The sequence below is a fragment of the Ovis canadensis genome, chromosome 15 (assembly GCF_042477335.2).
Source record: "Ovis canadensis isolate MfBH-ARS-UI-01 breed Bighorn chromosome 15, ARS-UI_OviCan_v2, whole genome shotgun sequence".
In the NCBI taxonomy this organism is placed as follows: Eukaryota; Metazoa; Chordata; class Mammalia; order Artiodactyla; family Bovidae; genus Ovis; species Ovis canadensis.
The window spans coordinates 9,211,614-9,239,447 of NC_091259.1; the positions used below are offsets into that span (position 1 = coordinate 9,211,614).

Sequence of the window (27,834 nt, forward strand, 5' to 3'; positions counted from 1 at the left end):
GAAAACTATAGGACAATATCACTGATGAACATAGATGCAAAAATCCTTAATAAAGTTGTAGCAATCAGAATCCAACAACACATTAAAAAGATCATACACCATGACCAAGTGGGCTTTATCCCAGGGATGCAAGGATTCTTCAATATCCGCAAATCAATCAATGTAATACACCACATTAACAAAGTGAAAGATAAAAGCCATATGATTTATCTCAATAGATGCAGAGAAGGCCTTTGACAAAATTCAGCATCCATTTATGATAAAAACTCTCCAGAAAGCAGGAACAGAAGGAACATACCTCAACAAAATAAAAGCTATATATGACAAACCCTCAGCAAACATTATCCTCAGTGGTGAAAAATTGAAAGCATTTCCCCTAAAGTCAGGAACAAGACAAGGGTGCCCACTTTCACTGCTATTATTCAGTATAGTTCTGGAAGTTTTGGCCACAGCAATCAGAGCTGGAAAAGAAATAAAAGGAATCCAAATTGGAAAAGAAGAAGTAAAACTCACTGTTGCAGAAGACATGATCCTCTGCATAGAAAACCTAAAGACTCCATCAGAAAATTACTAGGGCTAATCAATGAATATAGTAAAGTTGCAGGATATAAAATCAACACACAGAAATCGCTTGCATTCCTATACACGAACAATGAGAAAATAGAGAAATTAAGGAAACAATTCCACTCACCATTGCAACAAAAAGAATAAATACTTAGGAATATATCTACCTAAAAAAACTAAAGACCTATATATAGAAAACTACAAAACATTGGTGAAAGAAATTAGAGAGGACACTAATAGATGGAGAAATATAACATGTTCATGGATCGGAAGAATCAATATAATGAAAATGAGTATACTACCCCAAACAATCTATAGATTCAATGTAGTACCTATCAAGCTACCAGCAGTAGTTTTCACAGAGCTGCTGCTGCTGCTGCTAAGTCGCTTTAGTCGTGTCTGACTCTGTGCAATCCCATAGACAGCAGCCTACCAGGCTCCGCCATCTCTGGGATTCTCCAGGCAAGAACACTGGAGTGGGTTGCCATTTCCTTCTAGAACAAATAATCTCACAATTTGTATTGAGATACAAAAAACCTCGAATAGCCAAAGCAATCTTGAGAAAGAAGGATGGAACTGGAGGAATCAACCTGCCTGACTTCAGGCTCTACTACAAAGCCACAGTCATCAAGATAGTATTGTACTGGCACAAAGACAGAAATATAGATCAGTGGAACAAAATAGAAAGCCCAGAGATAAATCCACACACCTACGGCCACCTTATCTTTGACAAAGGAGGCAAGAATATACAATGGAGAAAACACAGTCTCTTTAACAAATGGTGCTGGGAAAGCTGGTCAACCACTTGTAAAAGAATGAAACTAGATCACTTTCTAACACCATACACAAAAATAAACTCAAAATGGATTAAAGATCTAAATAGAAGACCAGAAACTACAAAGCTCCTAAAGGAGAACATAGGCAAAGCACTCTCTGACATAAACCATAGCAGGATCCTCTATGGCCCACCTCCCAGAATACTGGAAATAAAAGCAAAAATAAACAAATGGAACCTAATTAAAATTACAAGCTTCTGCACAACAAAGGAAACTATAAGCAAGGTGAAAAGACAGCCTTCAGAATGGGAGAAAATAATAGCAAATGAAACGGACAAACAACTAATCTCAAAAATATACGAGCAACTCCTGCAGCTCAATTCTAGAAAAATAAACGACCCAATCAAAAATAGGCCAAATAACTAAGAAGACATTTCTCCAAAGAAGACATACAGATGGCTAACAAACACATGATATGATGCTCAACATGACTCATTATCAGAGAAATGCAAATCGAAACCACAATGAGGTACCATTTCACACCAGTCAGAGTGGCTGGGATCTAAAAGTCTACAAGCAATAAATGCTGGAGAGGGTGTGGAGAAAAGGGAACCCTCTGACACTGTTAGTGGGAATGTAAACTAGTACAGCTACTATGGAGAACAGTGTGAAGATTCCTTAAAAAAGTACAAATAGAACTGCCTTATGACCCAGCAATCCCACTGCTGGGCATAAACACCGAGTAAACCAGAATTGAAAGAGACACATGTGCCCCAGTGTTCATCACAGCACAGTTTATAATAGCCAGGACATGGAAGCAATCTAGATGTCCATCAGCAGATGAATGGATAAGAAAGCTGTGGTACATAGACACACTGGAGTATTACTCAGCCATTAAAAAGAATACATTTGAATCAGTTCTAATGAGATGAATGAAACTAGAGCCTATTATACAGAGTGAAGTAAGCTAGAAAGAAAAATACCAATACAATATACTAACGCATATATATGGAATTTAGAAAGATGGTAACTATAACCCCGTATGCGAGACAGCAAAAGAGACACAGATGTATAGAACAGCCTTTTGGAGTCTATAGGAGAGGGTGAGAGTGGGATGATTTGGGAGAAGGGCATTGAAACATGTGTAATATCATATAAGAAACGAGTCGCCAGTCCAGGTTCAGTGCAGGATACAGGATGCTTGGGGCTGGTGCACTGGGATGACCCAGAAGGATGGTATGGGGAGGGAGGTGGGAGGGGGGTTCAGGATGGGGAATATGTGTACACCCATGGTGGATTAATGTTGATATATGGCAAAACCAATACAATATTGTGAAGTAATTAGCCTTCAATAAAAATAAATAAATTTATATTAAAAGAAAAAAAAATAGAATCTGCCTGCCATACAGGAGACACAGGTTCATTCCCTGGGTTCTAATGTTCCTCTGGAGAAGGAAATGGCAACCCACCCCAGTATTCTTGCCTGGGAAATCCCATGGACAGAGGAGCCTGGCAGGATACAATCTATGGGGTCACAGAAGTGTCAGAAAGAACTTAAGATCTAAACAGCAATGTAAAATATACTTGTAATTGTTCACTGAAGCTCTTCCAAGATCAGTTCAGTTGCTCAGTCCTGTCCGACTCTTTGGGACACCATGGACTGCAGTACACAAGGGATCTTGTCCATCTCCAATTCCTAGAGCTTGCTTAAATTCATGTCCATTGAGTCAGTGATGACATCCAACCGTCTCATCCTCTGTCATCCCCTTCTCCTCCTGCCTTTAGTCTTTCCCAGCATCAGGGTCTTTTCCAGCAAGTCAGTTCTCCACGTCAGGTGGCCGAAGTACTGGAGCTTCAGCATCAGTCCTTCCAATGAATACTCAGGATTGATATCCTTTAGGATTAATTGGTTTGATCTCCTCACAGTCCAAGGGACTCTCAAGAATTTTCTTCAACACTGTAGTTCAAAAGCATCAATTCTTCAGTGCTCAGCCTTCTTTATGGTCCAACTCTCACATCCATCCATGACTACTAGAAAAACCATAACTTTGACACATGGTACTGACTAAATGTTAGCTCTTATTATCATCATATATGTCTTTCTTATTCAAAATGACCTTAAATTGTCACGGTAACTTTTGGCCAGTACATTTATATTTGGATATTTTGAGCAATAAAAGTCTTTGTGAGCTTTCATTTAATATTAAAATCCAGGGTCAAAATAGTATTGAAAATACCATGGACTTTGAGTGAAGCAAGCATAGTTCTGTTAGTTTTGTGTCTTAATCTTATTGTTTAACTTGGCTTCAATTTCCCATTTTGGAAAACTGTTAAAGTATTATGAATATTGAATAAAATAGCTCTATAAATTGCTAATTATAAAATTTAATACTGTCAGGTCTGTTATATCACAAACTATGAAATTTGAGTCTCTAATCATTCATTTGTTTATTAATGTTTACATGTTAACAGAAAGTGGAGTTTTACCCGATAGTATTTTTCTCTAGTTTATTACTTTAACGGTCCAAAAAGATCTGCATTGATAGGGATGTAAGTTCTTAATTCCCCTTCTTGGATCACTGCCTTATGGTGAAGGGGCTAGCGTAACTCAATGAAAGTATGAGCCAGGCCATGCAGGGTCACCTAAGATGGATGGGTCATAGTGAATAGTTCTGATAAAATGTAGTCCAGTGGAGGAAGGAATGGCACACCACTCCAGTATTCTTGATGTGAGAACCCCATGAACAGTATGAAAAGGCAAAAAGATACGACACTGAAAGATGAGTCCCCCAGGTCATAAGGTGTCCAGTAGGCTACTGGGGAAGAGCACAGGGTAATTACTAATAGCTCCAGAAAGAATGAAGTCGTTGGGTCAACAGTCAGTTGTAGACATCTCTGGTGGTGACAGTAAGTCCAATGAACAGTACATTGCTTAGGAACATGGAAAGTTAGGGCCATCATTCAAGGTAAATTGGACTTGGTCAAGTCAACAAGAGAGTCTGAAATGCAGTACTTGGGTGCAATCTCAAAAACAATAGGATGTTCTCGGTTTGTTTCCAAGGCAGACCAATATTACAGCAATCCAAATCTGTGCCTCAGCCACTAATACTGAAAAGCTGAAGTTGACCAGTTCTGTGAAGACCTACAAGACTTTCTAGAACTCACACCAAAAAAAAAAAAAAAAGATGTGATTCTCATCACTGGAGATTGGAATTCAAAAGTAGGAATTCAAGAGATACCTGAAGTAACAGGCAAGTTGGCCTTGGAGTGCAAAATGAAGCAGGGCAAAGGCTGACAGTTTTGTTAAGACATGCTCATAGCAAACATCTTCTTCCAAAGCACAAAAGATGACTCTACACATGGACATCACCAAATAGTCAGTAACTAAAGCAGATTGATTATATTCTTTGCAGCCAAAGGTAGAGAAGCTCTATACATACAGCAAAAGCAAGACATGGAGCTAACTGTGGCTAGATCATGAGCTCCTTATTGCAAAATGCAGGCTTAAATAGAAGAAAGTAGGAGAAGCTACTAGCCCAGTGAGGTATGACCTAAATCATATGGTGGAGATGACAAATAGATTCAGGAGATAAGGTCTGGTAGGTAGAATACCTGAAGAACTATGGACAGAAGTTCGTAGCACTGTACAGGCGGCAGAGACTAAAACCATCCCAGAGAAAAAGAAATGCAAGAAGGCAAAGTGGTTGTCTGAGGAGGCTATACAAAAAGAGCAGCGAAAGGCAAAGGAGAAGGGGAAAGATATACCTAACTGAAGGCAGAGTTCTTGAAAATAGCAAGGAGGGTTAAGAAGGCCTTCCTAAATAAACAGTGCAAAGAAATAATCGAATGGAAAAGAGATCTCATCAAGAAAATTGAAGATATCAAGGGGGCATTTCATATAAGGATGGACACAATAAAGGACAAAAATGGTAAGGGCATAACAGAAACAAAAGATATTAAGAAGAGGTGGCAAGAATACGCAGAACTGTACAAAAAAGATCTTAGTGACCCAGATAACCACAATGGTGTGGTCACTCACCTGGAGTCAGACATCCTGGAGTGTGAAGTGAAGTGGGTCTTAGGAAGCATCACTATGAACAAATCTAGTGGAGGTGATGGAATTCCAGCTGAGCTATTTCAGATCCTAAAAGCTGATGGTGCTAAAGTGCTGCACTCAACATGTCAGCAAATTTGAAAAACTCTGCAGTGGCCCCAGGACTGGAAAAGGTCAGTTTTCATTGCAGCCCCAAAGAAGGGCAGCCAAAGAAGGTTCAGACTACTGTACAGATGTGCTTATTTTACATGCTAATAAAATAAGGTTCTGCTCAAAATCCTTCAAGGTAGGCTTCATCAGTACATGAACCCAGAACTTCAAGATGTACAAGCTGCATTTAGAAAAGGCAGAGAAACCAGAGATTAAATCTCCAGCATTTGTTGGATCATGGAGGCCAGGGAATTCCAGGGAAAACACACACACAGACACACACACACACAGACACACAAACATCTTCTTTGGCTATGAAGCCTTTGACTGTATAGATCACAACAAACTGTTGAAAATTCTTACAGATATAGGAATACCAGACCACCTTACCTGTCTCCTACGAAACCTGTATGCAGATCAAGAAGCAACAGTTAGAACCAGACAGTGAGCAACTAACTGATTTAAATTTGGGAAAGGGACAGGACAAGTCTGTATGTCTCTGGTTATTTAACTTCTATGCAGACTACATCATAGGAAATGGTGGGCTGGATGACTTACAAACTGGAATCAAGATTCCCTGGAGAAACGTCAACAACTTCAGATATGCAGATGATACCACCCTTAATGACAGAAAGTGAAGAGGAACTAAAGAGCCTCTTGATAAGGTGAAAGGGGAGAGTGAAAAAGCTGGCTTGAAGTCAACATTCAAAAAACCTAAGAACATGGCTTCTGGTCCCATCACTTCATGGCAGATAGAGGGGGAAAAAGTAGAGGCACTGACAAGTTTTATTTTCTTGGGCTTCAAAATCTCTGTGGACTGAGATTGCAGCCATGAAATGAAAAGATGCTCCTTGTAAGAAAAGCTGTCACAAACCATGTCAGCATATTAAAAAAGCATAGACATCACTTTGCCAGCAAAAGATGTCTAGTCAAAGCTATGATTTTTCCAGTAGTCATGTCCAGATGTGAGACTTGGACCGTAAAGAAGGCTGATCACTGAAAAATTGATGCTTTTAAATTGTGCTGGAGAAGACTCCTGAGAGTCCCTTGGACAGCAAGGAGATCAGACCAGTCAATCCTAAAGGAAATCAATCCTGAATATTCATTAGGACTGATATTGAAGCTGAAGCTTCAATACTTTGGTCACCTGATGGGAAAGCTGACTTACTGGACAAAACACTGATGCTGGGAAAGGTTGACAGCAGGAGCAGAAGGGGGCAGCAGAGGATGAGTTGGTTAGGTATCATCACTGACTCACTGCATATGAATTTTTTTTTTTTTTTGCATATGAATTTGAGCAAAGTGTGGGAGATAGTGAAGGACAGGGAAGTCTGGAGTTCTGTATTCCATGTGGTTGCAAAGTGTCAGATTCAACTTTTGACTGAAGAATAACAATAAAAAGTGCTGAATTTAGATTGTTGTAATCATTATCAAAAAATTTCCTCCACTTTTCCCCCCTTTCTTCTCAGTGTATTTGCATGCTTAAATTTCTCCCATCTAAGCAGAATAAAATTCCTCAGAATCTACATGGTTCTCTAGTTCCAACCTCACTGAACCTTAAAAAAAAATTATATAAAATACATTCATTATCCTCTCTTAAAACCGCTGTAATCTGGCCTCTCCCTATCCCACCCTCAAATCATCAGTGACTTCTTTTCAGTCCTTGCCTTACTTAAACTTTTTCAGCCTTTGATGATGTGGGAGCTACTTCATTTTTGAAATTCTCCTCCCATGGCTTCCACCATCTCTCCAAATTAATTTTCCTCCATTTCTGTCCCTGTTCTTTTTATGTGTTTTTCTCAGCTCTAGAACTTTTTCGCCTGTGTCTTCTACAGATAATATTTCTCATATTTTCTTTCCATCTAGGCTGTCACCTGGTATGTGGCAGATGCTGCATAAATAATTCTTCAACTTAGATTGTCTGTCCCTTAAGGTTAATTATCCTTGGTGTTCTATCCTTAACACGCTTCTCTAGAAATTCTACGTGTCTTCTTTGATTGATTTTTATTAATTTCAGTGGATTTAGTTATCTTGTGGATTAGTTCCCTCTTTCCCTTTCATATATTTTCCAGGGCCCTTTGTGTATGATAGTGCTTCTAATTTTTGATTATGTAAAGTCTACATACAGAAATTTATTCAAGCCAAATTGACCAAATAGGACATTTCAACTTCTCTGCTTAACCACTGTACATAGAGTAAACATATAGAGTTTTAACTTTTAGGCACATTGCAAAAGTGAATACCCTTGTGTAATACTAATGTATTATTATGTCAATACTTGAAAATTTCCAATAAAGCCATTTTACTTATATTACTAGTCATAGAAATAAAAATCACTATGTGTATATATCATTGTATTCACTTCTTATCTATGAACTATTAGCTTTAGTAATTTAGACTTACTCTAATACAAGTTCCAGATTATTTATATATTTATATAATAACAGTATAAGTAATTAGGTATAAATTAGATATACACACTTATATAGAGATATTTTTAAAAGTATTGCAACCCATGTTGCTTTTATTCATCAGTGTTCAGGAGGTCTTAGCTACTACTGTACAAAAAAAGGAAATTGGTAAAAAAATAATACAAAAAAAGCAATCTCAATATTTACAAATGATATGTTTTTTATGCATTAAACCAAAAAGTTAAGAATCAACAGATAAATATTTAGATTAATAAATATGTTTAATGAGTTACTGAGATTAAAATTAATACTCCTCAGTTAAGATAATCCTATTTGGGTTTTATGTAGGAGCTCAGTAGTTAAGAAGCTGCCTGCCAATGCAGGGGATATAGGGTCAATCCCTAGTCCTGTAAAATTCTGCCTACCAAGAAGCAGCTAAGCCTGTGCTCAACAGCTGCTGAGCCTGTACTCTAGAGCCTGTGTACTGCAACTACTGAGCCCCCAGTCACTGCAACCAAAGATAGCCTGTGCGCAGCAGTGAAGACCTGGTACAGCCAGAAATAAATAAAATTTAAAAAAACGACCCTATTTGCTATAATAGCTGCATTTCAGTGACTTAACAAAATTAGTTTTTCATTAAAGTGGATTTTAAAAAGTTGATACTCATTACCAGTGCCGCTGCATATGCATATCTGTCTCATTAGATAGTAAACTCCGTGAGCATAAGAACCTCATCTTTGTTACTTACTGCTGTATTCTTAGCAGAATTTCTAAATGTAAATCCAGTGGTATGATGCCAATCCTTAAAAGTTTACTGTGTGTTCTGTATTACCTATAGAGTGAAACCCATACCCCCTTTCATGAGGTAAACACCCTGTTTACCACTTAAGCTTTCTTTTATCCTGTCCCCTGTCCTCAACTTTGTTTTTCTCCATAGGGCCATAATAACTCTTTTATCCATGCCTTTGCACTTACAACTTAATTTTTTTCTCTTATAAATGTTGGTCTCATCTTCTTTGATAACCATTTTTCTTAACAGCTCAAGTATCAGAATGGTTTCCTCAGTCCTCCCCTCTCTACTCTGTCCTCTCCACTCTTGAAGCAAGTCTGAATGTTGTTCTTCCTCTCTGCATCCGTAGTACTTGCTCATATCGCTATTATGACCCTTGTACAGTTTACCTGGGGCTTCACTGCTGGCTCAGATGGTAAAGAATCCGCCTGCAATGCAGGAGACCAGGGTTCAAGACATGTTTCGGGAAGATCCCCTGGAGGGGAATGGCTACCCACTCCAATATTCTTGCCTGATCCCATGAACAGAGGAGCCTGGCAGGCTACATATAGTTCATGGGGTTGCAAAATTTGGACAAAACTGGGTGACTAACTTTCACAGTTTACTTATTTCTCACCACACTAGCCTATAAACCTGTAAGAGCAGGAATCCTGTACCTCATTTATCTTATATTCCCAATGTATGTGCAGGTTTGAAAACCAGAAGATTCAAATAAAAGTTCATAGAATAAGGAATATTAGTGTGGAGGCTGTTGGGGCAATTCAACCCCAGTCCAACCCCAAGTGAGAGTAATGAGAGCCTCAACTAAAAGAATGACAGATAGGGAAAGAACTGGTTTTAAAATGAGTGTGTATTATTGGTGAAATATGACTTCCTGTTGTCTGACTTGGAGAGTATAGTAGCTATTCATCTAGATGAGAATTAGAAAAAATTTTAATACAGTTATGGGGGGAGAAACCCTATATTGTTATTATAGAGTAAGGATGCTTCAGCCCATTGCTGAACTTGAGAAACAAGCCAAGAATAACACCTTGGCCTCATTGTGTTGTTGAGAAAATACTTTGATCCTTTGCACCACATTAACCCATGTCTGTCTGCCTAGTGCCAGTCTTGGTGGTGATTTGCTTTGTTATGCTCCCCTTTTGTGTGTAAGTACTCCCTGGCTCATCCCTATGAGTATTCCTTTCCGTCATCATGGAGTCAGAAAGAGAAGGCTGGTTCATGTCTCTACCAGCTCTCTCTCTACTCTTTCATTGTTACTCCATATAAAACTACTCTGCAGTGATAGCTCTTATGCTCTACTTTCTCTTAAGCTCTCAGTTCAGGTCAGTTGCTCAGTCATGTCCGACTCTTTGTGACCCCATGAACTGCAGCATGCCAGGCCTCCCTGTCCATCACCAACTCCTGGAGTTCATTCAAACTCATGTCCATCGAATCAGTGATGCCATCCGGCCATTTCATCCTTTGTCTTCCCCTTCTTCTCCTGCCCCCAATCCCTCCTAGCATCAGAATCTTTTCCAGTGAGTCATGGAAACGTCACCTTCGCATGAGGTGGCCAAAGTATTGGAGTTTCAGCTTTAGCATCACTCCTTCCAAAGAACACCCAGGACTGATCTCCTTTAGAATGGACTGATTGGATCTCCATTGCAGTCCAAAGTACTCTCAAGAGTCTTCTCTAACACAACAGTTCAAAAGCATCAATTCTTCAGTGCTCAGCTTTCTTCACAGTCCAATTCTCCCATCCACACATGACCACTGGGAAAACCATAGCCTTGACTAGACCGACCTTTGTTGGCAAAGTAATGTCTCTGTTTTTAGTATGCTATCTAGGTTGGTCATAACTTTCCTTCAAAGGAGTAAGCGTCTTTTAATTTCATGGCTGCAATCACCATCTGCAGATTTTGGAGCCCCCCAAAATAAAGTCTGACACTGTTTCCCCATCTATTTCCTATGAAGTGATGGGACCAGATTCCATGACCTTAATTTTCTGAATATTTAGCTTTAAGCCAGCTTTTTCACTCTCCTCTTTCCCTTTCATCAAGAGGCTTTTTAATTCCTCTTCCCTTTCTGCCATAAGGGTGGAGTCATCTGCATATCTGAGGTTATTGATATAACCTCTCCCGGCAATCTTGATTCCAGCCTGTGCTACCTCCAGCCCAGCGTTTCTCATGATGTACTCTGCATAGAACTTTAATAAGCAGGGTGACAATATACAGCCTTGCTGTACTCCTTTTCCTGTTTGGAACCAGTCTGTTCCATGTCCAGTTCTAACTGTTGCTTCCTCACGTGCATACAGGTTTGTCAAGAAGCAGGTCATGTGGTCTGGTATGCCCATCTCTTTCAGAATTTTCCACAGTTTATAGTGATCCACACAGTGAAGGCTTTGGCATAGTCAATAAAGCAGAAATAGATGTTTTTCTGGAACTCTCTTGCTTTTTCAATGATCCATCAGATGTTGGCAATTTGATCTCTGGTTAGTCTGCTTTTTCTAAAACCAGCCTGAACATTGAGAAGTTCACAGTTCACGTATTGCTGAAGCCTGGCTTGGAGAATTTTGAGCATTACTTTACTAGCATGTGAGATGAATGCAATTGTGCAGTAGTTTGAGCATTCTTTGGCATTGCCTTTCTTTGGGATTAGAATGAAAACTGACCTTTTCCAGTCCTGTGGTCACTGCTGAGTTTTCCAAATTTGTTGGCATATTGAGTGCAGCACTGTGACAGCATCATCATTCAGGATTTGAAATAGCTCACCTGGAATTCCATTACCTCCACTAGCTTTGTTCATAGTGATGCTTTCTAAGGCCCACATGACTTCACATTCGAGAATGTCTGGCTCTAGGGGAGTGATCACACCATCGTGATTATCTGGGTTGTGAAGATCCTTTTTGTACAGTTCTGTGTATTTCTTGCCACCTCTTCTTAATATCTTCTGCTTCTGTTAGGTCCATACCATTTCTGTCCTTTATCGAGCCCATCTTTGCATGAAATGTTCCCTTGGTATCTCTAATTTTCTTAAAGAGATCTCTAGTCGTTCCCATTCTGTTCTTTTCCTCTATTTCTTTGCATTGATCACTGAGGAAGGCTATCGTATCTCTCCGTGCTATTCTTTGGAACTCTGCATTCAGATGCTTATATCTTTCCTTTTCTCCTTTGCTTTTCACTTCTCATCTTTTCACAGCTATTTGTAAGGCCTCCTCAGACAGCCATTTTACTTTTTGCATTTCTTTTCCATGGGGATGGTCTTGATCCCTGTCTCCTGTACAGTGTGACGAACCTCTGTCCATAGTTCATCAGGCACTCTATCAGATCTATTCCCTTAAATCTGTTTCTCACTTTCACTGTATAGTCGTAAGGGATTTAATTTAGGTCATACCTGAATTGTCTAGTGGTTTTCCCTACTTTTTTCAATTTAAGTCTGAATTTGGCAATAACGAGTTCATGATCTGAGCCACAGTCAGCTCCTGGTCTTGTTTTTGCTGACTGTATAGAGCTTCTCCATCTCTGGCTGCAAGGAATATAATCAGTCTTATTTTGGTGTTGACCATCTGGTGATGTCCCTCTGTAGTCTTCTCCTGTGTTGTTGGAAGAGGGTGTTTGCTCTGACCAGTGCATTCTCTTGGGAAAACTCTATTAGCCTTTTCCCTGCTTCACTCCATATTCCAAGGCCAAATTTGCCTGTTACTCCAGGTGTTTCTTGACTTCCTACTTTTGCATTCCAGTCCCCAATAATGAAAACGACATCTTTTTTTTCTTAAGTTCTAGGAATTATTAGAGAAGGCAGTGGCACCCCACTCCAGTACTCTTGCCTGGAAAATCCCATAGACGGAGGAGCTTGGTGGGCTACAGTCCATGGGATCACGAAGAGTTGGACATCACTGAGCGACTTCACTTTCACTTTTCACTCTGCTGCATTGGAGAAGAAAATGGCAACCCACTCCAGTGTTCTTGTCTGGAGAATCCCAGGGACAGAGGAGCCTGGTAGGCTGCCGTCTCTGGGGTCACACAGAGTTGGACACGACTGAAGTGACTTAGCAGCAGCAGGAATTATTAACTGTTTCTACTCTCCTCCCCCCATCAGCTTATAAACATTTTGATTAATGTCGTTTAAATGATTTTTTGACTTTTAAGTGGACTTCTAATGGAAAACTGGCTTCCCTGGTGGCTCAGATGATTAAGAATACACCTGCAATGCAGGAGACCCAGGTGTGATCCCTGGGTCAAGAAGATCCCCTGGGGGAGAAAATGGAAACCTACTCCAGGATTTTTGCCTGGAAAAGCCCATGGACAGAGGAGCCTCATGACTTAACAGTCCCTGGGTCACAAAGATTGGAACTCAACTGAGTGAGTAAGCACACATGCACACACTAACTTTCATTTAGCACACGGTAAATGCTAAATTATGTACTATTTTTTAATCTCAGCAACACAACTAGATAAATAAAATTTATCCTTATTTTACAAATGAAGAAAATGAGAATCAAAGATTAGTAGTTGCTTGCCTCAAGTATATCACAAGTATATTACACAGCCAAGATTGGAACTCAAATCTATCCTATTCTGTGTGTGTTAGTTGCTCAATTGTTTCCCAGCTGTTTGCAACTCTGTGGACTTTAGCCCACCAGTCTGCTCTGTTCACAGAATTTTCCAGGCAATAATATTGGAGTGGGTTGCCATTTCCTTCTCCAGGAGATCTTTCTGACCCAGGAATCAAACCTGGGTCTCCTGCATTGCAGGCATATTCTTTATAGTCTGAGCCACCAGGGAAGCCCATCCTATTCCAGAGCCCCTTTTCTATTTCGTATTATGTCATAGCTCTGGGACAGTATGATCTCGTAGTTATTAGACAAGGAGGAAAAACATGCATGTTTTATCAACATAGTTTTACAAATGAGTGAAGTATGCCTTGTGAGGTAAAGAATTACCATTGGGACAATAGCCATATATAATTATTGGTACACATATTTTGTACCCTACTCTGACTTGGAATATTTTTTCAATTCTTGATCAGATGTTACCAACATTCTTTTTTGTTGTTTTGTTTGGCCATAACATACGGCTTGGGGAAATCTTAGTTCCTCACCAAGGATTGAACCCAGAACCCAACAGTGAAAGCACAGAGTCTTAACCATTGGACGACTAGGGAATTAACCTCAACAGTCTTAAAGATTTGCACCACTGTGATGATTTTCTCTGTAGCTCACTTTAACTTGGAATATTCTTTTGCATCCTAGATCGGATTTATCAACATTCTTAGGATTTGCACAGTTGCACTGTTTGCAGTGTTGTGATGGCTTGGCACTGGGTGCCCAGACATTTGGTCAAATGGTTATTATGGGTATGCCTGTGAGGGTGTTTCTGGATAAGATTAATGACACTTGAGTAGATAGACTGAGTAAATTACTGCCACTTCTAATCCATGTGGGCCTCATCCAATCAATTGAAAACCTGAATAGAACATTAGTCATTTCCTGCCTTTGGCCTTGAACTGAAAAGTAATCTCTTCCTAGGTTTCTAGCCTGCCAGCTTTCAGAGTAGAACTGACACCATCAGCTGTCCTGGTTCTTAGGCCTTTGAATTCAAAGTAAAACTACACCATTGGCTGTTCTGAGTCTCTGACTAGCCAACCATAATCTTGGGACCTCCACAATGTTATGAACCAATTATGTTTATGACAACAGACTACTTCCAAATAGGAAAAGGAGTATGTCAAGGCTGTATACTGTCACTCTGCTTATTTAACTTATATGCAGAGTACATCATGAGAAACGCTGGGCTGGAAGAAACACAAGCTGGAATCAAGATTGCCGGGAGAAATATCAATAACCTCAGATATGCAGATGGCACCACCCTTATGGCAGAAAGTGAGGAAGAACTAAAGAGCCTCTTGATGAAAGTGAAAGAGGAGAGTGAAAAAGTTGGCTTAAAGCTCAACATTCAGAAAACTAAGATCATGGAATCTGGTCCCATCACTTCATGGGAAATAGATGGGGAAACAGTGGAAACAGTGTCAGACTTGTTTTTTGGGGCTCCAAAATCACTGCAGACAGTGATTACAGCCATGAAATTAAAAGACGCTTACGCCTTTGAAGGAAAGTTATGACCAACCTAGATAGCAAATTCAAAAGCAGACACATTACTTTGCCAACAAAGGTCTGTCTAGTCAAGGCTATGGATTTTCCAGTGGTCATGTATGGGTGTGAGAGTTGGACTGTGAAGAAAGCTGAGTGCCGAAGAATTGATGCTTTTGAACTGTGGTGTTGGAGAAGACTCTTGAGAGTCCCTTGGACTGCAAGGAGATCCAACCAGTCCATCATAAAGGAGATTAGGCCTGGGTGTTCATTGGAAGGACTGATACAGAAGCTGAAACTCCAATACTTTGGCCACTTCATACAAAGAGTTGACTCATTGGAAAGGACTCTGATGCTGGGAGGGATTGGAGGCAGGAGGAGAAGGGGACGACAGAGGATGAGATGGCTAAATGGCATCACCGACTCGATGGACATGAGTTTGGGTAAACTCTGAGAGTTGGTGATGGACAGGGAGGCCTGGCATGCTGTAATTCATGGGGTCGCAAAGAGTCGGACACGACTGAGCAACTGTACTGATATACATATATACTATATTTACATACACTCATATACATATACACACACAACCCACACAGATATCACATGTATAACAGTAGTTATGTATATAACAAATAGGCTTATAGCCAAAAATATAGCTTATTGGTTCTTTTTCTATGAAGAACTCTAATACAACTTTTCTGTCTTACGTTTCTTTGGAACCCAATCTTTTTATTGTCTTTCTCCTTTTATGACACTTCATTCTTTGTGTTTATTTGTATGTGAGCTCAATTTTATTGGCAACAAATAGTCTCAGTTCTTTTCCTCAAAATGGCAGGCTCACTTCCTTCACTTTTGAGCTTATCTGCCAAATACGCAAGATAGAATAGCCAGAGTGTGTCTGTCCTTTGACACTCTGTATAAATGGTGGCTGCATCTGTGCTTTTCCTCAAGACGGCGTAGTTCTTGGGCACGTAGCAGAAGTGCTCTATATGGGCTTCCCATTTTGTCATACGGAATTAAAAAGATGTATCCTTAAGGAGCAAGCTTTAATAAAATCCAGAATTTTTAGCACTTCACTAAGGACAGTTTTAAGTGAAGTTAACTTTTCCCCCTTCCGAGTGCTTGGGGTGAAGAATACAATAAATAGGTGTATTCCTAGATGGCAGCAATTTCATTCACATTTCTTTTGTACCATCAGTGGAAGTGTCAGAATAGTGAGAAAAGCAACTACTTAATATTTGTATGAAAATAGTTTTAACTTCACAGATTCCTGAGAGGGTTTTAGGGACCTTTGGTGGTCCATGGGCTACGTTAGAGAAACAGTTTGAGATACTGTCTCACAGAATAGATGTGGTTGCTGCTGATGAATATGAGTGATACTTGACCTTCTTTCTCTCCCTTCTCTCTTGTGATTTTTTTTTTCATGATATGTCAGCAACTGAAGTTCCATCAGATGCCTGTAGCATGTCTCTAAAGGAGATTGGCAGAACAAATTCACCATTTGTTCCTTCATATTGTATGTCTTGCATCTGCTTTGTTTGATCTTATAAATTTGAAACCAGTAACATGGAACAACAGACTGATTCCAAATAGGAAAAGGAGTATGTCAAGGCTGTATATTGTCACCTTGCTTGTTTAACTTATATGCAGAGTACATCATGAGAAATGCTGGACTGGAAGAAACACAAGCTGGAATCAAGATTGCCAGGAGAAATATCAATAACCTCAGATATGCAAGTGACACCACTCTTATGGCAGAAAGTGAAGAGGAACTTAAAAGCCTCTTGATGAAAGTGAAAGAGAGGAGTGAAAAGGTTGGCTTAAAGCTCAACATTCAGAAAACGAAGATCATGACATCGGTTCCATCACTTCATGGGAAATAGATAGGGAAACAGTGGAAACAGTGTCAGACTTTATTTTGGGGGGCTCCAAAATCACTGCAGATGGTGACTGCAGCCATGAAATTAAAAGACGCTTACTCCTTTGAAGGAAAGTTATGACCAACCTAGATAGTATATTCAAAAGCAGACTTTGAATTCAAAAGCATTACTTTGCTGACTAAGGTCCGTCTAGTCAAGGCTATGGTTTTTCCTGTGGTCATGTGTGGATGTTAGAGTTGGACTGTGAGGAAGGCTGAGCGCTGAAGAATTGATGCTTTTGAACTGTGGTGTTGGAGAAGACTCTTGAGAGTCCCTTGGACTGCAGGGAGATCCAACCAGTCCATTGTGAAGGAGATCAACCCTGGGATTTCTTTGGAAGGAATGAGGCTAAAACTGAAACTCCAGTACTTTGGCCACCTCATGTGAAGAGTTGACTCATTGGAAAAGACTCTGATGGTGGGAGGGATTGGGGGCAGGAGGAGAAGGGGACGACAGAGGATCAGATGGCTGGATGGCATCACAGACTTGATGGACATGGGTTTGGGTGTACTCCGGGAGTTGGTGATGGACAGGGAGGCCTGGTGTGCTGCGATTCATGGGGTCGCAAAGAGTCAGACACGACTGAGCATCTGAACTGAACTGAACCGACACCAGTAAGGTTCTAAGATATGGAGATCAGAGAGAAAACAATAGCAACTGGGAAACAAAACTTTGACCTGGCTAGAGTAAAACCGTAATTATTGTACACTCACATTTAGAGCCATTCCTTCAATATGTTTTTTTCCAGAGCTATTTCTCATCATTACTGTATATTTCAGCTTGTAAGTGGCCATTTTGGAATTTTCCTAAATTCAGATTTATAACATTTGGTAATAACATCGAATCTGTGAGGCACACAGAAAGTGAGACATGCTGTCAGAATCAGAAACAATTCTACTTCCCAAGACCTGTAATCATCCAATTTGAAACTCTTTGCATACTGGCAATATATTAAAGCATATGTAGCAGGCACAGAAGTGAAAATGGAAATTTACTACAGGAATCCTCAGTTTATGATATGTCATGATCCCATACCTAAATCTGCAGAAAGGGGCATCCATTTTTTATACCCTTAAAGATACTGTTTTTGAAAGTTTCCCTTTTTTCATCTCTACCTATTTGATTTATGTATTGTTTCATTTCCACAAAGTTCACTCCCACCTTCATTCTTAATATATCTCCCTCCTTACTCAGAACACTGCTCACAAAATCATCTCTGCAGGTAACTTATTTTTCTAAAGTTACTGCAAATTACATCATATTACTGCCTCCTGCACATGTGTGCACACACACTCTTTGACACAGGCACATTATTTTATAGTACATCAGCTAGTCAGTAACTTTCTATGATGATGAAAATACTCCTTATTTGCTATATAATACAGTACACTGCAGTAACCATTAGCCACATGTATTAGTGTTCTCCAGAAAAACAGCCAATTGGAGGGAAGATAGATTGATTTACTCTGTAGAGTTAGCTTGTATGCTTATGGAAGCTAGGTATTCCGAACATCAGAAAACTGGTCCTAGTAGTAAAACTAGCAGTAAAGTTGTAATCCAAGTTTTAGTCCAAAGGAAGGAAAAGTCTGATCCTCCAACTTAAAGACAGTCTGGCAGAGAGAAAAAATTCTTTGTTACTGGACCTTTTGTTCTTTGCAGGCCTTTAATGGATTCAGTGAGTTCCACTCACATTAAGTAAAGCAACCTGCTTTCCTCAGTCTGCTGATTCAGATATTAGTCTCATCCAAAAACACCTTCACAGACATACCCAGATACAATGTTTAGCCAAATATCTGGGTACCCCCATGGCCCAATCAAGTTGACACATAAAAGTAACCATCATATTACATATAACTATGGACTACTTAAAATATGGCTAGACCAAGGAACTAAACTTTTAAGTTTTATTTAATTTTAAATAGTTTAAATTGATATACATGGCTCATGCTTACTATTTTGGATAACACAGAGATGATTGTCTCAGTCTTAGAATGAAGCTTTGATTGATGTTGTAGGACAATTCAGACTACTTCTCCATCGTCTAGCTTTCACCTGGGCTTGAAACTCCTCCTCTAGAACACAGCTACCACGTAAGAAGTCTAGCTACCCAGAGACTGCCATGCTATGAGGAAGTATTGCTTTGGCCACCTCCTGCGAAGTGTTGATTCATTGGAAAAGACTGATGCTGGGAGGGACTGGGGGCAGGAGGACAAGGGGACGACAGAGGATGAGATGGCTGGATGGCATCACCGACTCGATGGACATGGGTTTGAGTGAACTCCGGGAGTTGGTGATGGACAGGGAGGCCTGGCATGCTGCGATTCATGGGATCGCAAAGAGTCAGACACTACTGAGCAACTGAACTGAACTGATGGATAGAGTGCATCAAGAGGGGGAGAGAGCTCTGTCTGTTCTAGCTGTCCATCCCATCTGAAGGAGATGTGAGTGAGGAAATCATACTGGACCTCTCACCCAGGTTAATCAGGCCTTCAGGTGAGCTGCCACCTGACTGACCATATGAAAGCCTGCAAATAAGAAGCTCCATCTAACCCTGCAGAACTGTGAGAGACTAAGTTGTCTTAAACCACTAAATTTTGGGGTGATTTGCAAAGCAGTAAATAACCGGAACAGAAGTATGCTAAGGAATCAAGGTTTCCTATTTCTGTGACTCACCTAGATCGCAGTCTTACTGTCTTTCTGTTTCCTGCTTTCTTGCTTTTTGTGGTATAAACTTTAATGCTCAAAACTAAATTTGCGGTTTGGGAAAGTCAGTTAATCTGGCCTTCAACTATCTTGGATTTCTGACCCCACTTAAAAGGCTTTCCTACTTTGAAATAGGACAGCTTGAACCAATGTTGACTTTTCCTTCCTTGCTAAAGGCCATAACCAGTTAATTTAACACCCTTTTCTTTTTCAACCAATTGTTTTTTAAAAGTGTGATCCCAGAATACACCTACCAGTGCTTCAATATCAACATTTTAACATCTGGTTTGCTACCAGAAGAAAAGGATGGGAGTAGAGAGGGGTGTGTTGGATAGATAGTCAAATGATACCTGCTTATAAAAGTGATACCACCTTTATGTAACAAGACTAGACATGTAGTCAGGTTCTACATCAGTTTTTAATACAATTCATAATTGTACTATTTAATGCAGTTATACAGCCTCAAACTTTATTCATAAATAACATTTTTATTTCAGTGAGCTCAACATTTATAAAAATTTAAAAGGAATTTACTGTTAAATGTCATGAAAACAAGTGTGTGGGACAAGATTTACCATTATGATTGTTTTTAATGAGCATTTTTTTGTGATTTACACTAAGGGCGAATTTTAGATCTGAAAATTCATTAAGATTCTGCTACATCAGTGATTTTTTTTTTTTCCTTCTAGTTCTAAGAACAGATAGAAGTGGCTATGGATAATTCATATGATTTCAATCAAAAAGGCTCATGTAATGGAATTCCATCTGAGAAGAAAAACAACTTCCTTGTGTCAGAAGATCATGGACAGAAAATCTTAAGTATACTACAGAATTTTCGAGAACAAAATATCTTTTATGATTTCAAAATAATCATGAAAGATGAAATAATCCCATGTCATCGTTGTGTGTTAGCAGCATGCAGTGACTTTTTCAGGTACTTTTACCTTGTCTGTCTATCCCTCAGATTTTATGATACCAGTAATTAAGTTATTTTTATGACTGTAACTCAATTTTTCCCCTACAGAGCATGGAATAGTAATCTTTAATACTTAAAAAGAGATACTTAGAACCTAGATTAACTAATGATTTTTTAAATATGAAAATATAAGAATACCTTTTTTAAACCTCAAGTCTTCCCGGGCTAGGATTTCCCAAAGTTAAACATTAGTCCTTATTGTTCTGGAAAAAAAAAGTTGTTTTGATGTGGGGTCAGTTTTGTTTGGGAGGTCCCCTGCACTGTATAATTTGGCAAAAGAGAAAAGGATAGACTGAGCAGAAATGGAAGCCAAGCTCAAAGAAAATGAGGCATCTGAGAAAAAATACATCTTGGATATGGGTTGTATTCCATGGATTGTCCAGGGAAGAGGTACTCTAATGCAGAGAGTTTCTCTTTTCTTTAGCCTGGATCGTTCTAAAGTGGGGAAAAGTACTTCCACAGCCATTTCTGGAGAGCCCTCAACTTGTTTTGATTCTAATTCTGAGTATAATTCAGTTCCCCAAGTAGATCATCCTCCAAAGAATGCACTAGTCATAACACTGTTAGAATCCACTATGACAGTGGGTTTCTGATTCTTCATGGTTAAGGGTCAGACACAGTACCTTAGTATTGTGGTAACTGTATGAAGATAATACCTGTGAGACCTATTCATCAGACAGGCAAACTTCTCTTGCTGACATCCTGATCTTCAGGCCTCCTAGTCATACTTTAATAAACTTAAATCCTAATTGCAGTATTTTACATTAAGTTCAGTTTTAGAAGCAATTCTAAGTAAGCAGAGTTTAAATCTCTAACAAACTTGAAAAAAGAGAGCAAGATATAAGATATAAAAACATCTAGATACAAGTTAACTTATACTGGTTTTAATCCTTAATTTAACTCTTGTTTTACTACCAACATATAATTAAACGATACCCGTATTGCTCAAGATTAAATCTTATAGGTTGCACTTCATTCAGCAGGTTTATTGATATCTAGTACTCACTAAACACCTTTTTTTTTTTTTTTTTTTGACTCTCCTATGTGGCATGCGGTATCTTCATTCCCTGATGAGGGATCAAACCATGCCCCATGCATTGGAAGCGTAGAGTCTTATCCACTCGACCACCAGTGAAAGTCACTAAACACCAGTTTCTCTAGGGTTTCCTGCTTTGAATTTGAGAGCAGTGGCTCAGTGCTACATCACAGTTTACTGAGGACAAGGGGAACTACACCTTTTACTAGCTTTTTGCCTAACTAGACTATATGTTTTCATGTATTCTTTTCATTTCTTCTCTCAGGTAACCTAAGTTGTTATTCTTCAGCCTCCACTGGGGCCCTAACTGGCCTTATGCTCTCCCAGTTTCAGATTCCACTAGTTTCTTTCCACCTCCCTTTGAATTCAGTTTTTCTTCCAAGGAAATCTTTTTTGTTCCCTTATCCTTCATATCACCTCTTCACTAGAGGAAGCAGTATAGTATAATAGGTAAGTATTTGGCCTCTTTATGCACATGCCCTAAATCTAAATTCTAGCTCCACCACTTATTAGACTAAACTTTATGCTTCAGTTTCTCTTTATGCTTCAGTTTCTTTATTTGTAAAAAATTAGGATAAGACAAATAGGATCTAGCTCATAAAGTCATTAATGAGAGTTGAATGAAATAACATATATGTAATGATTAGGTCAGTCTTCCCTGGTGTCTTGGTGGTAAAGAATCCACCTGCCAGTGCAAGAGAGGCAGATTCAATCTCTCAGTCAGGAAGATCCCGTGGAAAAGGAAATGGCAACCCACTCCAGTATTCCTGCCTGGGAAATCCCATGGACAGAGGAGCCTGGTGGGCTATGGTCCATAGGGTTGCAATGAGTTAGACACTAGAGACTAAATAACAACAATTGATTAGTGTCCACTGCTTTCAGTTATTATTGTTGAATTAAATTGTTATTAAGCTGAATTTAGTATTATTTATTATCATTAGCTGAATTTTTTTAGCTGAAATTATTTCCAAATCTAGCCAAAAAATGGAAATAATTTGGTATGAACATGCAGTCTTATTTCCTGATAAAGTTTTCATGTTAACAAAATAAGAAATTCATGTGAGCATTTGAATTGGCAGTCCTCTACTCTTTATGTTGGAATTATGCCTACTGCTTAGCTTTTTAGGGATCTGTTTTCAATTTTTAAAAATTACTGTTAAAACAGTGTTTTTAAAAATTTGTACCTGTTCTGAAGTAAAACAAATGACAATTTTATAATGACCTGAATCTTTTATGATATATAATATTTTACTAAATGAGTATATAGTTCACTTGAAAATGCATACAGATGTAGTTAGAAGGTCTATATAATTTACACTCTTGTAGATAAGGCCACTAATTCATAATTTTGTGTTATGATCAAACTCACTGGAGTATTGGGCTATAAACTTACAGGAATATTGGGGTGTATAAAATTAAAAATAGCAGAAAAGTACACAGTGCATGGTAAATGCCTTTTATAATGTTTTTGGAAAATGAGAATTATGATTGAAATGTAAAGTCCCTGGAGACAAGATTCAAAAGGAAGCACACTATTGTATAACCAGTTATGATAACACAGTAAATTTGAGATAGAAGTTAACTGAATACTTTGAAGATGAATAGGATGAAGTATAGAAATATGATATTACATGTCTTCTCAGAGACAATGTGGAAGCTGATGGTAAATTAGAAATGCATGCGATTTTAGAAAACTTGTTTTCCTTAAAATGATAGTAACAGCTAATGAGCTCAGTTGCAATGCAACCCCATGGGCTGTAGCTCGCCAGGCTCCTCTGTTCATGGAGTTTTTCAGGCAAGAATACTAGACTGGGTTGCCATTTCCTACTCTGATAACAGCTAATATTTTGCATCAGTTAACTTAGTTGTTCCTCTCATAACTCGGTGGCATAGGTACTACTAGTATCCTCATTTTCAGAAGAATTTGAAGTATGATTAAGTTGTTAGCTCCCCAAGGTCACACAGTTAAGGCAGCCCTGTCCTAGAGGCCATGCTCTTACTATTACCTTAAACTGACTATCAGTTCAGTTCAGTTCAGTTGTTCAGTCGTGTCCGACTCTTTGCAACCCCATGAATCGCAGCACGCCAGGCCTCCCTGTCCATCACCAACTCCCAGAGTTCACTCAGACTCGGTCCATTGAGTCAGTGATGCCATCCAGCCATCTCATCCTCTGTCGTCACCTTCTCCTAAACTGACTATAGATATCTTAATAATCTAATATGATTATCACCACAGGTTAATGTTTCTAAGGTGATCACGTTTTTGAAATATCCTGCACAATGTGGAACATGTATAAATTTTTGTAACCATGTTTATTTGTTATTATATTAAGAAGTATTGAATATCCCTATTAGAAAGGGGCTTTATCATGCTTTTCCTAAGGAGTGTTCTGTATTTGGAAGCCTCCTCATATTTTTCAGGTGGACTCTAGTGTTTCTTTAGTAGCTTTAGTTACTCTCTAGAATAGACTTTAATAATGAAATTTATTTTCCCCCAGTACTACTTGGGGGCTTCCCTCATAGCTCAGATGGTAAAGAATCCACCTACAATGCTGGAGATGTGGGTTTGAAACCTGGGTTGGGAAGAAACACTGGAGGAAGAAATGGCAACCCACCCCAGTATTCTTACCTGGGAAATCCCATGGACAGAGGAGCCTGGTGGGCTACAGTCCGTGCAGTTGAAAAGAGTTTAACATGCTAACCAACTAAGCATGCCTGCAGAGTACTTGGGCACTGCTCACAAAGGTATCCTGGACAATACTGGTACAAAAACAAACCAGTGTTAAACCGGGCCCAAAGTCAGATGATCTTTAGTCTTAATGAATGTTCAACTGGCAATCTTTGTTCTTTGTTTTAGCCCTTTCCTCTTTAACCTTAATTTTTATTTGCAGTTCTGCTGAAAACCATCTTAATGGGTTTATTTAAAGTGTAAACGTTAGTAACTTTGGATATAAAGTTAATTAAGGATGGATGGCAATATTGTTCTTAGCAAAGCCAGTCGTGAAATATTCTTAGTCTCCTGCCTAAACATTTCCAAATAATTTATATTTTTGCTTAAAATGAGCCAAAAATGTTCCCAATTTCTCAGAGTGGTATCAACATTACCAGGTGGGGATAATGTATATGTAAGTTTATCCTGTATTTTAAGTAATTTTAGTTATCACCTGCAGAGTTGATACTAAATTAATCCATGGGTAAATAAATTCAGCCATTAGATTTTACCCCAATTTTATGAATAATATAAAAGAACATCAAATCAGACACAAAATATAAATCTTTTTATAGCCTTTGGATTCATTGCTATGGCTTAGCTGTAATCTATATATTTTTCAGTGTGATATTGTATAATATATGTATTTTACAGATAAATAATATGGTCTCTATTATAGATATTAATTTATTAGGATGCTTTAAAAATATATTTTGTAAATTTATTTTATATCAACCTAAGAGTGAAGGAAACCTCTTTAAGGTCATATTGAAAATTGTCTTGGAATAAAATATTCCTGTTTATTTGTTCTTCTGTGTTCTTCATTTTTGCAGGGCTATGTTTGAAGTAAACATGAAAGAAAGAGATGGTGGAAGTGTTACCATTACTAATTTGTCCTCCAAAGCAGTAAAAGCATTTCTTGATTATGCCTATACTGGAAAAACAAAGATAACAGATGATAATGTGGAAATGTTCTTCCAGTTGTCATCATTTCTTCAAGTTTCCTTCCTATCCAAAGCTTGCAGTGACTTTTTAATAAAAAGTATTAATCTTGTCAATTGTTTACAATTATTATCTATATCAGATAGCTATGGCTCTGCCCGTTTGTTTGACCATGCTTTATACTTTGTACAACATCACTTTTCTTTATTATTTAAATCCAGTGATTTCTTAGAGATGAATTTTGGAGTACTGCAAAAGTGTTTGGAATCAGATGAATTAGATGTTCCTGAAGAAGAAACTGTACTGAAAGTTGTCCTTAGTTGGACTAAACATAACTTAGAATCAAGGCAAAAACATCTGCCTTATTTGATTAAAAAAGTAAGATTATGTCAATTATCTGAGGAGACACTTCAAGATTGTCTACTCAATGAAGAGTGTTTACTCAAAAGCACAAACTGTTTTGATATAATCATGGATGCAATTAAGTGTGTGCAAGGTTCTGGTGGACTTTTCCCTGATGCTCGACCATCCACAACTGAAAAATACATATTTGTTCACAAAACTGAGGAAAATGGAGAAGCTCAATATACGTTTTGCTATAATATTAAAAGTGACTCATGGAAGATACTGCCACAGTCACACCTGATTGATTTGCCAGGATCTAGTCTGTCTAGTTATGGGGAGAAAATATTCTTGACAGGTGGTTGCAAAGGGCCATGTTGTAGAAGAGTTCGGCTTCATATTGCAGAATCATATCATGATGCCACTGATCAAACCTGGTGCTACTGTCCAGTCAAAAATGATTTTTTCCTGGTATCAACTATGAAAACACCAAGAACCATGCATACATCAGTTATGGCTCTCAATAAATTATATGTCATAGGTGGAAAAACTAGAGGATCTCAGGACATTAAAAGTCTCTTAGATGTTGAATCTTACAATCCTCTTTCTAAAGAATGGGTGTCTGTTAGCCCATTACCCAGGGGCATATACTATCCTGAAGCAAGTGCATGCCAAAATGTAATTTATGTTCTTGGATCAGAGGTAGAAATTACAGATGCTTTTAACCCATCACTTGATTGCTTTTTCAACTACAATGCTACAACTGATCAGTGGTCTGAACTAGTAGCAGAGTTCGGGCAGTTTTTTCATGCAACACTAATTAAAGCTGTCCCAGTAAACTGTACACTCTATATATGTGACCTTTCCACTTATAAGGTTTATAGTTTTTGTCCAGATACTTGTGTTTGGAAGGGTGAAGGATCTTTTGAATGTGCAGGCTTCAATGCAGGTGCAGTTGGAATTGAAGATAAAATTTATATATTAGGTGGTGATTATGCACCAGATGAAATCACAGATGAAGTCCAAGTCTACCACAGCAGCAGGTCTGAGTGGGAAGAAGTTTCACCAATGCCAAGAGCCTTAACTGAATTTTACTGCCAGGTGATTCAGTTTAATAAATACAGAGACCCATGGTTTTCTAATCATTTCTAAAAGTTGTATATGATTAGACATTCTAAAGCAATTGCAGTTCTAGAAGCCTGCAGTAAATTAATTAACTTTAATTATTGGTAAAAAGGTCTTTATAGCTTAGTGAGATAAAATAGACCTTCTATAAGAGAATTACTATGAATGTATACCATATTAGAAAAATACTATGAATGTATACTATATATGAATTAGCAGTTCCCAGAAACTTAAAATACACAATACATTTTACCAAAAACTGTATTTAATCTTGGAGAATAGGATATTAGTATTTTCATATGTAAGTAAAATTCAGGCTTTGATGTTTTGATTCTTAAAGTACTTTATCCATGACAGAAAAACAAATCATACTTCACAGAACTGTACAATGTAAATGGGAGAAGTCTCTTTAGGTAGTAAAAATGACTTATTTATACTATATTATATGAAGTGTAAAATATATTAGAGGTGAGAATCCTATCTTGTTACTACAGGTATAAGAGTAGTTGAATTCCTATTTTTTCTGATCATTGGTTAGCTATTTTTAAGCCCTTTCTTTTCTTTGACTATTTTTCAGTCAGAAAATTTTCTGAAATGAAGTGTATTTCCCAAGCCTTCTAAAACTCTACACTAAACATGTTTTAATTTTTTGATTCAACTCTTCATTAAGAGCATAGTGTACTGTAGTGCTGTTGGTAGTTACTGAAATGTCTTAAAATTTGCTTATTAGTTTTCAGTGTTAGTTGGTCTCAGTTTTTAGAGGTATTTTATTTTCTGGCTCAAGCTCAGTAAATTAACTTTCTTGATTTATTTAATCAGTTCAAGTTATATCTTGATTTTATCTTGACATGTAATCCTTTTAGTGACATTCTTGGATTCTGGGATGGTAGTCCTAAAATACTTTTCCATATCATTGCCAGATTCCAGTGTAAGCGAGGATATAGAAAATCTGACCTCTAGATAAGTGGACCACTATTGTTGGCATTTCTTGAACTTTTGCATGTCCAAATTTGAGTTGCAGTAAGAAATTTCAACATCTCAGTTAGTACTGTGTCAGTTTTTTGTGACGTTGTATACCAGCTGTAAAGTGCTGTGTATGTTTTCTTCTTCAGCATATTATTCATTGTGAATTATTTACTAAATTTAAAAATGTGACTGGGCTTTTGGTATTGATAGTAGATATGTGAAACTTGCAACTTATTCGATGTTTAATCATCTCTAACCCAAACAATAAAAGAGGATCATCCTTGTTCTCAGTTAAGATGA

The 27,834-nt window shown here is 38.3% G+C and overlaps 1 protein-coding gene across 6 annotated transcripts in view; it reads left to right on the forward strand.

Annotated features, from left to right (window-relative positions):
- KBTBD3 (kelch repeat and BTB domain containing 3) overlaps positions 1–27,834 on the forward strand; it is a 67,537-nt gene extending 39,703 nt beyond the window's left edge. For 2 of the 6 annotated variants that reach the window (XM_069554779.1, XM_069554780.1), the window contains exons 2-4: positions 12,504–13,088; positions 20,127–20,371; positions 24,993–27,834. In XM_069554779.1, coding sequence (XP_069410880.1) covers positions 20,151–20,371; positions 24,993–26,595 — 1,824 coding nt within the window. In that variant the 5' untranslated portion in view covers positions 12,504–13,088; positions 20,127–20,150 and the 3' untranslated portion in view covers positions 26,596–27,834. Of the gene's footprint in view, positions 1–12,503; positions 13,089–18,668; positions 19,228–20,126; positions 20,372–24,992 lie in introns of those variants that run through there. The other 4 variants (XM_069554781.1, XM_069554782.1, XM_069554783.1 and 1 more) reach the window with 3 other exon arrangements.